Source organism: Labrus mixtus, chromosome 22 (assembly GCF_963584025.1).
Source record: "Labrus mixtus chromosome 22, fLabMix1.1, whole genome shotgun sequence".
Taxonomy (NCBI): domain Eukaryota; kingdom Metazoa; phylum Chordata; class Actinopteri; order Labriformes; family Labridae; genus Labrus; species Labrus mixtus.
The window spans coordinates 7,614,505-7,630,669 of NC_083633.1; the positions used below are offsets into that span (position 1 = coordinate 7,614,505).

General features: G+C 42.8%; 1 protein-coding gene across 2 annotated transcripts in view; it reads right to left on the reverse strand.

Annotated features, from left to right (window-relative positions):
• Positions 1-237: 237 nt before the first annotated feature.
• slc41a2b (solute carrier family 41 member 2b) overlaps positions 238-16,165 on the reverse strand; it is a 43,305-nt gene continuing 27,377 nt past the window's right edge. For both annotated transcript variants that reach the window (XM_061030290.1, XM_061030291.1), the window contains exons 9-11: positions 15,699-15,830; positions 15,195-15,343; positions 238-2,522 (exon numbers count right to left, since the gene is read on the reverse strand). In XM_061030290.1, the coding sequence (XP_060886273.1) occupies positions 2,337-2,522; positions 15,195-15,343; positions 15,699-15,830 (467 nt within the window). In that variant the 3' untranslated portion in view covers positions 238-2,336. The remainder of the gene's footprint in view (positions 2,523-15,194; positions 15,344-15,698; positions 15,831-16,165) is intronic.

Genomic DNA, 16,165 nt, shown 5'->3' on the forward strand with positions numbered 1-16,165 from the left:
AGAGGGATATGAAGAATTTTACTGTTCATTTCAATCACATCTGTGTTTTTTTTTCTTTCCTTCTTCTCCTCCCCGGCTCAATATCTGAGATTTCATCTGCTGCATTCAGAGCTCATGTGGCGGCCGTCTCTTCTTTTCAGCGCCGTAATGACTGCTGCTGTACGCACATGTGGATAAGAGGACGGCTTCTGTCAGCCCAAAAACCCTTCAACTAAAATAACCCGAAATGAGACACTCTTAATAAAAGAAAAGACATTTATTGAGACGTTTTTTTGGCCCATAGGAGCTGGAAAAAAAAAAATCAAATAAAAGGGAATCAAACCAAAAAGGAAATGTATCCACTTTGAATCCTCCTCATTCTGACAACTTTGACATTTATACCAAGTTTCATGTCCTTATTGAAACAGTGGATATCTCTTTCTGGAATGAAACTCTTCAACCGAGAGTGAGTACAAAAAGAAATCATTGCACAGATTTACATAAAATGCTGTGGAGAGAAAATTGCATTCACGGCATTAGAGAGAAGAATACCTTGTTAACAATCTCAAGAGGCACATAGTGGAGTTTTTAGAGAGCCACAGGCTGCGTTCACATGCACGACATGATGCTGATTATCACATGAGGAAGGAGGTTCAGTTTTTAGGATTTCAATTTGAAGCGAGATGATTTTCCCCTGGAGTCAGAGGGATTCATTTATTAACCAGGATGCTTAAAGTGGATCAATAAAGTGGAGTCATTTAATCGGTGTACACTGATTATGACGTTAAGTCTGATATGAGCAGAAAATCAGACCACGGGGAAATAAAAAAAACTCCTGATTAATTGTGTGCGAGCATGTAAATAATACGCATGCATGAACTGTAAACAGCATGTGATTAACGTGCAAACATCCCCCCCAACGAGGACAACAGACCAGACAAAGAAAACAAACAAACGAAGGGGAATGAATGAGAGGAACGCAGGTTAAAACTCACATGGGTCAGTTTGCATGAGTGTCAATAGAAGGGCTGTTAGCATCTTCAGGAGGCTACAACTGAACAAGTGATTGGCTATGAGCTTACATAATCGAGTAAATGTGTCATCTGGTTGATCCAATGCAAGAACTGACCATTCACTAAGCCCTGCAGCTACGTCTTTAAATTGGGATTGGACAACGTTCATTTTGCTCACTGCGGCATCGACTGTTGCTAATTCAGCTGATGTCATGACACGTTCAATTTGATCTCGGAAGTCGGACATTCCAGTTGTCATCCAGAAAGACATCCTCATCCCTGCATACCACTCCAACTCTTCAATCCTGCTGTCCTAGTTTGGATGCTAAGCTAAGACGGCACAGCGTTCGGTTTAGTGAAGGGTCAGCTTGCTACACCTGGGCCACAACCTGATACCTGGTCGTCAGGCTGTGAATGTGAACTTTACCTAATTGGACATTAATGCGCTCAATTTAATTAATTTTCTCTCAACTTCACTGAACATTTGCATAAAAACATTTGACTCTCTTCAGAGTAAAACAAAGTGTTGATTCAGGAGACTGGACTTCATGAAATGTCTGGGTTGAACATGGTTAGTTAATACACGTGTGTACATATAAAGGAAAGCAGACACTAGAACGAGTTAGACACTCATGTAAGTTTAAATTCAGTCAGGATGAAGATCCCGCCTTGTCGTCGCAGAGAGATAAAAACACTGACACAAATAAAAACAAGTTAAAACAGAATTGGATGTTAAATTATCGTACCACTAATCTAAATAAGTGATTCCCTTTTTTTCCTGGTTCTGACAGAGCTGCAAACACAGCTGATAAAAATGTGATTTTAAGAGTTGAGCTTTGCTTTTTTTTTTCTTCTTTTTTTTTTTTTTTTAACTCCCTCCGCATCCCTCCACAGACGGAGAGCAGAAATACATCAGACAGGTGATACACTGGGTGGTAAATCCCAGAAATATCTGCCTGCCAAGGATATTTTATTTTGAGTAAAAGACCTCCGACCGCGGATTAGACCAGCTCGCAAAAAGCAGCGAGGTTCCCTCGGCGCCCCCCCCTCCCCTCAACAGGAACCAGCGTTATAATATGCAAGTGCTTTGGTGCAAACTATGCAGATCAGAATCTGAGCTGAGAACAGTCTAAATTTATGGAGTTATTATGTGAGTAGAAAAAAAGCCAGGAGCAGAAAATAGTTCTTAAACCATCCTGTGGTTTGAGTGAAATGAAGGAGAGGAATGTGCTGGCCAGCGACAGAGAGCACAAACATTCCCACAATGCTTCTGGTCGTGAGAAGTCGGATGGCGGGCAGCGACGTTCCCTCCGCCTGCAGACGCCTTTCTGTGTTAACGTCGCCTCAGTCGCCCACGTCGCTGTCCTGGTCTCCTATGACCCACAGGAAGTGGAAACTGAGCGCCAGCAGGGCGGTGCCCAACAGGTCGCCCAGAGCCGTCAGGTAAGGAATGGAAAAACTGTCCGGGTCTTTTCCGCTCCGCCACATGGAGTGAACCATCCAGTCAGCGATGCACAGCAGCAGCAACACCTGGAAGGTAAAGAGAGGCGGATTCAGATACTGCAGCAAGTAGAGTAAACGTTACCCAAGGTAGACTCATGCAACACCTGTTGGTTTGACCTGATAACTGCTCTCATATCTGACAAACCGAGGGGCGTCCAAAACGGCCGTGTGGGGGTCGCCTTAAAACCGCCTACCTTCTCTGGTCCAAACAAATCCAGAGCATTCAGGAGCAGAATCTAAAGTTAGAAGGAGGACATACTGGCTGCTGTATTGTTGTCAGAGAAGTCAGCACTTCAACATAGCATGTTTCCTTAATGTCTGATCATATAGTAAGGTCACTTCATCAGCTCACTCACTACACATCTTACTGACTGCTCCTTTAAAAGCTTGCTGTACGCTCGCAAACACTAACAAAGTTTCACGACAGAATATTACTGGATGGAAAAGCAGGCGGCCATGTTGTTACGCCCGATTACATATTCCATCACAAAATCTCTGTCAGAGAAAAATGTGGCGTCAGCAGGTTATCAGAGCTCGTGTATTAAAACACAGGCGATGATGTATTATCATAATCAATTCTCCTGATAGCATCGCCGCTCGCTGTAATCTTAGCATGTCAATATCTTTTTAATGGCTGTAATACTTTTGTTGTTTTTATAATGTTTGTGCTGCCAGCTGCAGACAGCTCGTTTCCTCTTAAATTATAGACTCATCCTTATCTTTTAATAGACTTCTCTTTCTCTCTCCGTGGCGTTCCCTCCATGCGTGGAAACTTGAATTATGAATAACACTCTCTTAACTCGTCTCTCGGTCTGCTGCTCCGTCCATTACTCCTCCTCCTCTCGGTTCCCGCTGCAGTTTAAGTGTTTATGCATTTCTGCACGGCATTTTGACGCACTTATTCCCCCCCCCCCCACCAGCCCTCGATAACACAAGCTCGTCTTTACTTCTCTTTCTATTCCTTTCTTCAAATCTAACTGCCACACTCACTTAACCTTCTTTCTTTTGCAGCATCGTTCTCTGTAATCGCTGCAAAAGAGGTCGCTCCTTCCATGAGTCAAAATGAGCAAAACAAAAATGAATTAAGACGCAAGAATGAGTCGAGCTGCCACGTTCAGGCTCCATCTTAATTTCAGTATTTCTGTTACTAAACTACATTCTGCTGTGTGAGAAGGCAAGCAGCTGTGGCTCAGTGGTAGAGATGATCGTCTCTCCAAAGGAAGGTCGGGGGTTCGATCCCCAGCTCCTGCACTCACATGTCCGATGTGTCCTTGGGCAAGACACTTAACCCCGGATTGCTCCTGCTGCTTTGTCAGCAGTGTATGAATGTGATGAGTTACTTCAGATGGACTCTACACATCAGTGTGTGAATGTGTAGGTGTGACCAGCGCTGTGTTGAAAATAATATACAAGCTCAAATCTACTTACAAAGAAAGTTTATTCATAAGGAATGAAACTGATGGTGTGTGATTTTCCAGGAGGAGCTGCATGTGCGAACGCAAAGAGACAACATTTTCACCCGGAGCACACCAGAACTGTCATCTGCTATCTATCATATTTACCCAGCACGGCTTCCCATCAAGGAGACAAAAGTTTGTTTAGTTTCTCCGGCGAAACAAACACAGGAAGGATAAAAGTTTCCATCTGTTTGTTTTTCAAGGATTAAGATGCATCCAATTTACACATTTAGAGAAAACAAATGAGGAAGCGACGATGAAAAGAGACAAATATACCAGAGTGCTGATCCATCATGAAGATGCTTTCCTTGTGTCTGTATTTGGTTCTTTAATCACGTCTAAATGGCGAATAGGAGAGAGGAAATGTCTACAAGATAAAGCTGTTTGATCTCCTGTGGCGGCCACATTCGCCTGCATCTGCCTTTGTATCAATTTCTCCAATTACGTAGCACTTAACACAGGTGGCAGACGGAAATATGCAGCTGAAAATGAGCTTCTGAGTGTTGTTCAGTTTGTTGTGAGTGCTGCTGGAAGAATGACTCCATTGAAATTCTTCTGGCTCTCTGAAGGACGAGTGCTGGACCACAGCCTGAGCAAATTCAAGAAACTTCATTTCCAGCTCAAATGTGTTCACTCGCGCAATTTTCCTTTTTTTAATGGAGTTCCTTCAAACACGACATAAATACACGGACCTTTGGGTGAGACAAACTGTGATCTTGTTTTGCTGCTATACATTACTTTGAAAGTCCCCATGAAACATTTTCAACGTTTTAAACCAGCTTTCCTGTGTTAGATGTTCATTAAACTGCCAAATACATTTCAATAAAGCATCATCTGAGTATTTTAAAAAATCGAAATAATTGATTTTCTCCTTAAGGTACAAAAAGTTTTTGAATTTTTCCAGTTCATTGATTGAGCCAGCAGCTGCAAAATAAGCTGTAATGGTTGCAATGCAAAACTAAATTATTTTTTAACTGATTTTAGAACCATATGTCAATCATTTCACAACTAAGGTTTAAGGATTTTATTGTAAACGGACTTGAGCTTGCATAGCGCTTTTCTTGTCTTCTGGCTACTTAAATATGCCGCAGTGCATTGTCCCAGGACATCTCGAACAAGTGGCTGTCGGAGATCGGGATTGTACCCGTGACCTCCCGGTTGAGAGACGACCGACTCTCTCATTTGCAATGATTGGAATACAATCTACGTTTCAGGCTACACGCTGCTGTTTGTTCTTATTCACCTCTCTAGGCCTCCTCTGCCTGTGTGCAGACATTTTAATTTAGTTTGCAACAAGCCTATATTCTGTGCTAACAGAAAGCAGCACATCCTGTCTGAAAGAATAATAAGACATTGGACTCATATCGCGCTTTTCTGAATACTCAAAGGTGCTAAACAAAGAACAAAAACCAAAGAAAACGATCAATAAAATAATCAATGAGAAGGGGAACAAAGCAGAGAGGAGGGTGAGTCCAGAGTTTGTCGGTGGTTTCATGCCATGTGTGAAAGAACGCACGCTGCGTCACTTAACGTCACTCTATTAGCGGCTGAGGAACACTGCAGGTATTTATCATCCGGGCAAACATAATTGGATTTGGTTGTACTCTTGGAAAATAACTGCTCAGTGGAGTGCTTGATTTGCAGACCATTACAAGCTGTTTCACATGGTCGATCCTACACTGAATGATAACAGAGCATGACTCGAATAAAATTACACCCAGGAATGACTTTATGATGCACAGAGGTGTTTTATTGTTGCAATTTCTGGGTAGAAGAGCTTTAATTTAAACAGATCGAGTCCAGAGGCAGAGTGCAGCATGTTGCATCAAACTTTGGTCTTATGCAACCACTCAGACTTGTACTCGCAAAGTATTAATGCACGATGTGCTCTGACCTCATCTAAATCTGCATGCACGTCAGTGTTTCCCACACAAAGACGATACTCAGGTATATTTCTGCCCTTTACTGTATGTTTCTATTCATAAAATTGTTGCGCACAGCTTACATTTCTCTGCAGCGACTTCCTGTCGATGATGTCCTGCACTTGTAGTTCATGGTTGCTGCGGACCTCATCAATAAGCCTCCTCATACATGGATGTGACAACAACAAGAAAAAGCAACCGAATACAACATGGCGGGATTTGGATGGCAGCTACAAGCTAAGCTAACTCTAAGCAGAATCTAAAAGGCCAACAGGGTACCCCGTGCACAGCCTGTACGTTCTCAGGTGTGCACGGTTGCAGGAACACACCATGACAAATGAATCAAAACTCTGTGGCACACTGAAAATGACTTTACTGTATTTTACCGTAAGCGAACAACGTGTTTAGGTCGGTGGCATCCTCAGGTTCCACAAGGAAGCTACAGGTTTTGTTCGCTCACAATATAATACAGTAAAGTTATTTTCAGTGTGCCACGGGGCTATCTTTGAGCAGGTTCAGCTTCTTTGAGTCGTAGCAAAACCAAGAACCAAAATCTGGGTTGTGACCCTTTAGGGTGGAATCGCTCCCCGTGACCCCCCCAACAGCAGGGTAAAAAAAAAAAGTAGGACGGTACTGGTCCCTTATTTTGGTACCATTCCCAACTTTTGACGTTGGAAACGCCAATAAATGGGTACCGTACCAAACCAAACTGAATCGGACCGCTTGGTGGAAACGGGTCTATAGTGCCACCAGATTTCAGTACCCACACCTATACAAACAACAACAAGGTGATATAGCGGTCAATCAATCCCATGTGTTGGAACATAACTTCACATCTTTTATTCTCTATCCCAGGTTTAGGACAATAAGCACTGAGTTATAAGAGGCTCTGAATTTATTTCACAAACTTTCATTAGGCATCTCTAGTCTGGATAGTTTCAGTCTCGAGGGTGAAGGAAAGGTTAGAGACACGAAGAAGAAAAAGACCTGAAGCATCTCTATCTTAGAGAATTAGAGAGAGAGAGAGTTAATTGTCACTTTCCGTGCTGTGGATTCAGTGCCCTCTGTCCTGGTTAACGAAGCATGGCGTTACTAAATCCCCTCGATTCTGTCCAGTCGAGTCTGTCTCCGAGTGCACTCTAAATGACTCCTCACATTCTGGTGTCCTGAGACCTCGGGACGTTTCCAGGACCTCACTCAGCCGTTTGGGTGCCCGTTTCTGCTGCCTGCATGTTTCATTGCTGTGTAATTGCCGTACAAAATGAGTTTGGGATGCATTAAGGTCCAGAATGACTTCATTATCACACTGCCACATTCTGTTCAGGTCAACATCATCATCATACTGATGCAGCGAGAAGCCTTTCCAGCTTTCCCACAGAGAGCAATATGAGGAGACATCCTGTATCCGGCCCTTTGGTTGGTCATCAACAAATTTCTCCTGTGCTGTTAGCTTTTTCTCAAATAACCCTCTAACTCTCAATCTACATCTCATTTCCACTTTATCTCCTGCACCATCTGTTGTCAGTTCAGGACCACTTGCATTTAAATATTCTCCTTTGCAAGCTACACCTTTCTGCCGGGGGAAAAGAGAGGAGTTTGCTAGACATAAGAGGAGTGAGAAGGCACATTTTGATCAGCCTCGCACTTCAGCTCAAGTGGTCTATTCCTCTACATGTAATGGACTGCTCTTCTAAAGTGCTTTTTTAGACTTTAAGCCACTCGAAACACTTTGCATTACATGTCAACCTTCACCCCATCCACATTCACTGGTGGCAGGAGCTTCCGCGCAAGGTTAAAAAACCTGCTCATTCACATTTTCAATCAGTGAGATGAAGCTCAAGGCCCAATCCACTGACAGAATCATCTCTCCAGGTTTTGGCTGACAAAGGTTCTTCAGTAAAAGGGTCTTTTTTCCCCCCTAAATGTTTTCAATTCAAACAGAGTATCTGTCATAGCAAACAAAACACAGACATGTGTCTTTTAAGGGCAAGTAGGTGGCTTTTCAGACTGCTTTTTTCACAAGGTGACTAAACCGTGCCATCATCACATCTTTGTACATTCATAGTGATTCTGCAAAGGTCTATTATTGGTGTCCCAGTCTGTGAACTCACATTGCGTTCCGACGTTGTGGAAGCACAGCACAGCGGGAGCTCCATGTAGACACACAGTCATACATGTGCACACACACACAGAGCGTTAAGCTCCCCCACTCGCTCAGCTGAAACCCTCTCTCGCTTCTACAACGCCTCTTTTACTACCTCCAAAGACGGTACAGAGTGGGGACCACTTAGTCCCCCAATTTCACCTCAGTGACATTCAGATTGAAGGTATAACATCACAGGGGCGTAAATATCGCGGCTTGAAAGGATAGTCTGAACAGGGCTATCGTCTATCCCCGTCTGATAAATGATATTACCTTGGGATAGGATGCCTATTTCTCAGTAGGTCAAATGTGGCCAACAGTTAGCATTTAACAACTTTAAGCTAAGGCTTTCTTTAGCATGCGTCCTTTAAGTCGCAGATGTTAACGCTCTCATTTCTTGGTTCATTATGTCCCTCAGAGGCACTGAGTCTATTTCCGACAGAGCACGCTGCAAGCAAACATCAAGCTCAACAGAAAATATCATCCCAGACAGGAAGTCAGACAAGGAAATGCTCAGAGCACCCGATAATACAATACACAGACTCCCAATTGTATATTCCATCACTTTATCAACATTATGCCAAAACAAGCACAAGCGCAAAACAAATCAACCTGAGACGGACAAAGCAACATGTGGTTTGCACGTTGTTTACTTTACTCCCGCGTGATCTTACAGTTCTTTTGAGATCTGGTGAACCCGTGAGTACAGCTGCGCCCAAGCTCAGGAAACGGACTCAGAGGGGCAGGCGGCGCCGTCGGAAGGAGCAAAACCGTGGCGCTGACTGAACACAGCGCAGACGGACTGCGTAAAAATCACTGTGATGTCTCCTTTGACCATGTACTGACCCCTGTGACTTCTGGCCTGAGTTGTATCAAACATTGCATTACCACAGTCATGCACAGCCAAAACGGTTAAACTTTGTGTAACCTTTCCAGAGATTTTTTTCCTGACACCTACACAGTAAAAGTACTGTGTCTTACTTTGACACTCGTGTGGCTTATTGCACTCTGCTGCCAGAGTTCATTTTGCATTGCCTCGTTCATTGTCTGGATTGACTGCAGGCTAAAACAGCATGGTTAAAAAATGTGTTGGGTATTGTCTAAGCTTGTTTTTATGCTGTTTGGTTTGGCCAAGTTTTTTTTATACACTATGGATTTGTGCAAAAAGCAACCACCGCTGTCTGCCAAAAAGCAGAACGCTGGTGAATTCAATGTCATTCTTCTTCTTTTCTTCCCCTCGGCGGCTGCACCGAGAGGCTCGCACAGATATCACAATGAGTCTGCAGAAATGTTTCAATTTCTCCGCCTAATTCTCTACGGCTTTTCACTTTAAATGGACCACTATCAAACCGCAGCATGTGCAATTTCTGCTTATCACTGCTATTAAAGAAACAGACTGTTACAGTACTTTCTACTTCATCTGAATGACATTATCAAACCCGCCATGCCTCCGACAGCTTAGCCAAACTGTGTCCAGCCGTGTGTTGGGCAAAAAGACTGAATATGAAATAATGTAAGGTCTGTGTGAACCTCAAATGGATCTGTGTCCATGTGAAGAGCACCTGGTGACTGGATATTTCAAACGGAAGTCGTGTACCTAATTCTAGGGGAGTTCTGGTATTTTTTAAACTTATAATTTCACATATTTTGTTGTCCAAATGGCTAACAGGTGCAAACGCTTTTAGATTTACTCCAGTACTTTGCTTCAGCTAGAAGCAGAACAGGCTATAATAACTATAATCTCAAATATCCCAGTCGAAAATACATCTGAGAAAAGTGCTTGTTTTTGCATCTCTCCGGCTCAGATTGTTTTTTGATTGACAACTTGAAGAAACTGATAGAAGAATAAATCATTTGGTCAGAGAAGACTCATTTTTTAAAACTAAAAACAGCAGTTGCATCCCTCTCTTTAAAGCCAGACTCCATTGTCAAAACCAGTCATGTTACCATGCAGAACATGGGAGTTTCTGATATACCTCTGCCTCCGTTGGTTTGACTTTTTCTGTTGTTGTGCACCTCTTGTTTGAGAATGCTTTGGTTGGATCCTTTACAATACTAGTGCGACACAAGATATCACACAACGCCGCAGCAGGCCAGCAACTCCACGTGCACGTCATAATTACTGTTTTCAGAATGGAGCCTGACGTTTGAAGAGACTAAAACGGTGTACACTCCACAAGATAACTGGGCTGATTTTGGAACCGGTTCCCCCCCTTCTGACAAACTTTTTTAAAAAGTCCTGATTTTCTGAACGCCCCACAGATTATCTTGCCAGATTTTCCAGCAGAATTATAAGTCTCCCCACACCAGACCTAACAGACCTCAACAACAGAGCCATCACACGCATTGCAACCTCAATAGGACAGGACATCACATACCCACCAAACACTCACCTCACCCCACTGCCCTCAGGACGGAGGTACGGAGGGTCAGCGAAGCTCGCCTCGGGAGGATTCTGATCCCTGCTGTTATAGCGGCCCTGAACAAAAGGCCTCGCTGAACAGGCCAGAGTGGGAACTCTTGACTGTTGCCTAACTCTGTTTTTGTTATACTCTGTGTTTTGTGTATGTATTTTATTTGGTGGGAATTGTCCAATTGTTTGGACAGTAACGGTGCTGTGGACAATAAAGTCGAATGTAATGTAACATAACAAGGTTTTTTAAGGACACTCAGGCTACAGACATCCATAACTAATGTGGACATCATTCAAGTGTCTAAATTGAGCCTCTTTTATTTCTCTCCTACCCACAGCCGAAGCAATCTGTCACAAACAAGGACAGCAGATACATTAGAATAAATGTTCCTCAGGAGATCAGGTTTTATAAATTGAAATAGAAAGTGACAATCCCAAAAACCCTCCAAACGCGGAGCTTATGTGTTGATTTGAGTGCACTGTCAGGCGAGATAATGAGAGTGGCAGAATATTTATTACCGTCATTAGTGTCTGGGTTGGAGTGTAGGTGGAGAGGCTTACAGGAGGTGAAGAGTACCTGCTCATAATCCTCAAACACCCACACTTTTGTTTTCATAGAGATAAAGACGTCAGTGAGAGCCGCGCGCTCAGACTCGTTTCTTAACCACTGAGTTAAACAGCTCTGCGGATTTCAGAACTCCCCTTCCTGTTGATGTATTGTCTAGGCTCTCTGAGACCTTGTCAGTTATTGTTTTAGGTTGATATGTGTGTATTTTACAGATTTAGGGTTTGTCTAAACTGCACACGATATCACACGTTCAGTATTCCCCGCTTCCTTTAGCTTTGTTTTTGTCTCCACATCTCCTGAGGGTTCACATATGCTCACATATGCTACGCTGTATTCACCAGCTAGTCACTAACCGTGTCTCTCTATTTGTGCCGGAGCAGTTAGTGTACAGTTTGTTTTTAGTGTCTTTCAAAGAAGCTGGGTCTTAAATGATGATGGTGGTAAAGAACCAAAATAGTAAAGAATAAAGCCAAACAATGAGCTGAAACTTACTGAAATAATCTAAGACGAAGAGAGCTACAGGTTCAGGTTATCATTCTCTGAAAGTTTATCATGACACTTCTATGTTTCAGTCTTTAGTGAGATTTCCTCTTTTTTCCTCAGTCTCAGTGACATTTCATGAGAGGCATTATGAGGCCCAATGAAAGCAGTCTCCATATTGGATGTGGTGACTCCAACATACTTCCAGCTAAACAAGAGCTCGACAAAGAGATGGAGTTATATTATCACCATGATTTTAATCATATTCATATTCTACAGTGACTATTTTGCACTGGAAAATCAAAAATAAAGCAGGGCGCACACTGTATGATTTCAGGCCGATTTAGACCTTCAGGATGGTGCTACTTTGATGGTTTGAGGTTGAGGTTGTGATTTTTGGTCGTGGGTCGTAAACGATTCAGTCAACATAGTCCGCCACAAATTTTACACAATCGTACACTGTAAGTCGGCTTAAGTCTGAAGTCATCCTGGCACTTTGTCTGCACCCTGCTGCTCTCAGTTTTTTGCTGTGCATCAGTGCACCAGAATGTGTATCGTGGTTCTTCCACTACTCTTTACCTTGCAAGGATGATTGACTCGTAATATTCCTGCAATCACAATCCAGTTTCCCCTTAGGGATTAATAAAGAACTCCATCTATCTTATTATCTTTATCAACACCATAATTCACTTGTCTTCATCACAAGTCATATTAGGATATCGAGTGACAAATGTCCTGGTGGCCTACGAGCTGGAGTATAAATTAACCCTTTGATGCTGCTAAATCATTTGTGTGTGAGACACTTAACTTTTCAGACTTTAAATCTGTAAAATAATGAATCAAAATCTTCTGGAAACTCTTGTGTTGAGTATTGATCTAAACTTTCATTAGAAGAGAAAGTTATTATCTGAGGTAAACAGAACCTGGCATTTCTTCGTGTGGCTGTATTGAATATGAATATTGAAAATGTCATTAGAAAAAGCTCCAGTTAGTGACAAACTTTCTTATTATGTGCAGCATTCAGCCTTATAATGAGAGTCTGCTATTCTGCCTGTGTGTGTGTGAATACACTGATGACAAAGCAGATGAAATTAGTTTCTGTTGATGCTTCGATAAACAATCGTTCCGTAATAACCTTGCCGCTACAACACACATTTGTGAAAACCGCCATTCAAAGCAGAATTCAGGCAATTTTTCTTCAATGTCCCAGAGACGGATCAAACAAGGACAACAAAGAAAGTTCTTGAATTATTCTGACAAGCTGCATCTCTTACTGTCTCTGAGCTTTTCATCAGCATGCTGAACATTTGTAAACTAAAAGGCAAAGTCGTGTTTAAGGTCCTGAGTCCAATCAATACTTTGTCTTCAGTGGATGTAAATATTAAGATGTGAAGAGGACTGGATCCAAACTCTTTCTATCCTCCTAACCCCATGGGCCCTGTCTCTGCCATTTGATGTTCTATCTGGGCCTAAAGCACCCTTAAAGCAGCTCTACTGGCCACGGACTTAATTGATTTGGAGAGTCTCCAACTCCTCGGTGGCCAGGATTACATCCTAATGTTCCATGTCTGCATTAAAGATTTAGCGAAGCCTTAAAAAGCCTTCGAGCGAAGCAAGCGTCCCGTGCATACACAAAAAACACACCAAGTGAATTCCTGAAATTCCAGACGTTAAAGCAGATCACGGTGAAGTAAAAGCAGTCATTCATGATTCAAGTCGATGCTTCATAATCGTCCTAGCTGCTGCCAAAACAGAAAACCTGCGTTTGTCAGATTTCTCCAGGCATCGCCTTTAACCACAGCGCTCCGAGGATTCTCAGGAAGCACACACCTGCGTCTGCCGCTTCACTTCAAGACGAAGCACTCGTCCACTGAGCCGCTTTCAAGGTAACATATCCCATTCTATCACTCGAGAGAGAATAACTTCGTGAGCAACGATTGAAATCAACAGTGCTGCTTTAACTTGAGATCAAAGAGTAGACGTGCACTGCATGGTGACAGAATACATCGAGCACTGCATCAAGAGGGGATACAACCACATATTAAAACACCACATTAAAGGCAGGGTTGGTAATTCTCAAAAACAAGCATGATTTTGAAAGTAGCATTCCCTCAGTGGTACGTCTGCACCCGCCCCCTCCCCTCTGTGCTCACTCAAAAGCCATGGCCCTCATTTACATGTACAAGCGCCGTTGCTCCAGAAGCGGACCTCAGCTCGTCTCTTGCATTGTGTAGAAACTACATTGTCTCATGTCTCATTCAGCGGTAAGTAAACTCACAGTATAAACTCTGTCATCGGTGACCTGCTTTGAGTGTGGGCTAGAGCACGCAAGAGGTAGAGAGCAAGCAGGGAGACAGGGAGGCATCTGACTGGTTCATCAGATTGGTACCTCGTGGCAGACATTGGTGGAAGTTTTTACAGGCTTACAACTGATACAGATGACGGATTTTCTTTGTTCCTTTTTCAGAGAACATGAGTTATTAATGTCTGTAAGGACCTAAAGACAATTTCAACCAAGATCTTAAAAAGAGGATCTGGAGAAAAATGATCAACCCTGCCTTTAACATATTTGTATGAAATAGACTAAGAGTGTAGAAAAGGAATCCTGCAGATATCTTTTATTCAGGCATGTTTTTATACCCTCTGAAGTAATGCGTGTCCACATCCTATCCTTCATTGCGTTAATATGCTCATTAACATTTGCCGCTCGTTCAATTTGCATACAAAAATTAATCGTGCACGGCCTCTTCCTGACACAAATCAGGGCTGTTTGAAGGTGATCAACGGTAAAACCACTTTTCCACATTCCCCCAATGAAGTTTTTGATGAAATTATTATTTAAAGATCATTTCATCTCTGATCTAACAAGAACATCCATCGCAAAGCAGTGCAGTTATTGTTTTTATGATGATTAGAATATAAAACTCACTAAAATATTTCCAATAGAAGCACAGCACAAGATTCATAATTGGTGATTGAGTTATTTTGTGCTTTCATATTTACATTTACATTTAATGTAATGCAGAGACACTCAAGCCTTTTTTACATTCTGCTATCACTTTACATCAAGGTGATGGCCATTAGCAGTATTCCTGCTCAGAACAGGCTGTTTCTGTGTCTGTACCTTTAAATGTAAATGAGCTGTGTTTGACCACGCCCCCTCTCTGGAAGGGCTTGGTATCTCTGGCTTTCTCGCTCCATGTCCTATTGTTTACGGTGAGAAGGCAGACTCAGAGGGCAGAACAAACACCTAGCTGTGGGAGTGTCACCCACCTGGGGGAGGGGTTACTGCCCTTTGTGATGTCATGAAGGGAAAATCTCCAAACAGACTGTTTGAGCACACATTTTCTGAAAAGTGGAGCAGGCAGAAGATGGAGAGGATGGACTTTACTGATCATTGGGGGGTTTGTAGACAGACTTGGGACACATATTAGTGTAGAAATAACAGCAAAAAGTGTAGGAGCTTTTTCTTTTTCATCCAGTTTAGAGGCAAAGACAAAAGGCTTAGTCACTGCACCTGAGTCCTATCGTTTAAGGGAGAACCCTGCTTATCTATTTTATTATATGTGTGAGTTATGAATATAACCCAGCAGTCAAAATATGTCAGCAACACTGTTTGAAGTCGTAACACATTTTGGAGGTAAAAACTGTGACGGTCCTTTAAGAAGCAGTACAAAAAAAACACCTCATCATTAAAATCATCATCACGTGCTCACCTGCAGCGTAGCAGCAGCCAGGTAGACGGACATGAAGATGGGCGTCAGGGTGGTGTGTCCGCTCTTCATCAGGTGGATGGTGTAAAGGAAGATCAGGTGACCGGGGATCACCAAAAGGAAGAGCACCTGAGCCGAGCGATGATTGGCCCCTGAGAAAAGAAACACAGAGTTGTGAAGATGAAGAAACTTGCAGGAGAAAATAAAAAGGTTTGAAATTGAGCGTTTATGAAATAGGTGATGATGTAAGAATCGGCTCACCTGCTGTCCCCAGGATCCTGAGTCCTGCTGGGTTTTTATTCTAGACCTCTAACTAGGGATTAATTTACACCTGGAGCAGCATCATTTACCTGCTACCTCGTACTGGAGCTCAGCAGGAGCAGAGCTTGAAGCCAATGTTTCAAACTGTGAACGTCACTTACTGTGCAATTTAAAGCCTGATAATGATCCTGACAACATTTTCATTGACGCCTTGAGGCTGGTGTTTCCTGCCTGCAGAGAACTCACCTGTTCCAAAGAATGTGCGGCATGGGTAGTAGCAGCCTTTGGCCTCTTCGGGGACCTCTCCCGGAGCACAGTGGAAATGCAGGTGAGTGGAGATCCTGCTGGACTGGATAGCTACCAAGTTACCCCCGATTCCTGGAAAAAGAAAGAAGAGGGACGTGGTTCATGGATGGAGCGGGACAGTCGGTGTTGGGGAAAGTGAAGAAGAAGAGTTGGGGATTTTTTATCAGCATTTTTCAATCAGAAATATGACAGGCTGAAAAAATAAACTAACTTTTTGAAGCTTACAACAATATAAAAAATAAAGAAAGTTAATGACCAGAGTTGTTAAGAAGTTATGTCATGAGTAGGACAGTAAAGCCTGGTTTATACTGTACAATTCTATAAAATTTGTGATTGAATGTCCGCTAACACGGTACGACTGAATCGTTTACGAAGCGCGACCAAAGCTCACCCTGTAGGACACGACC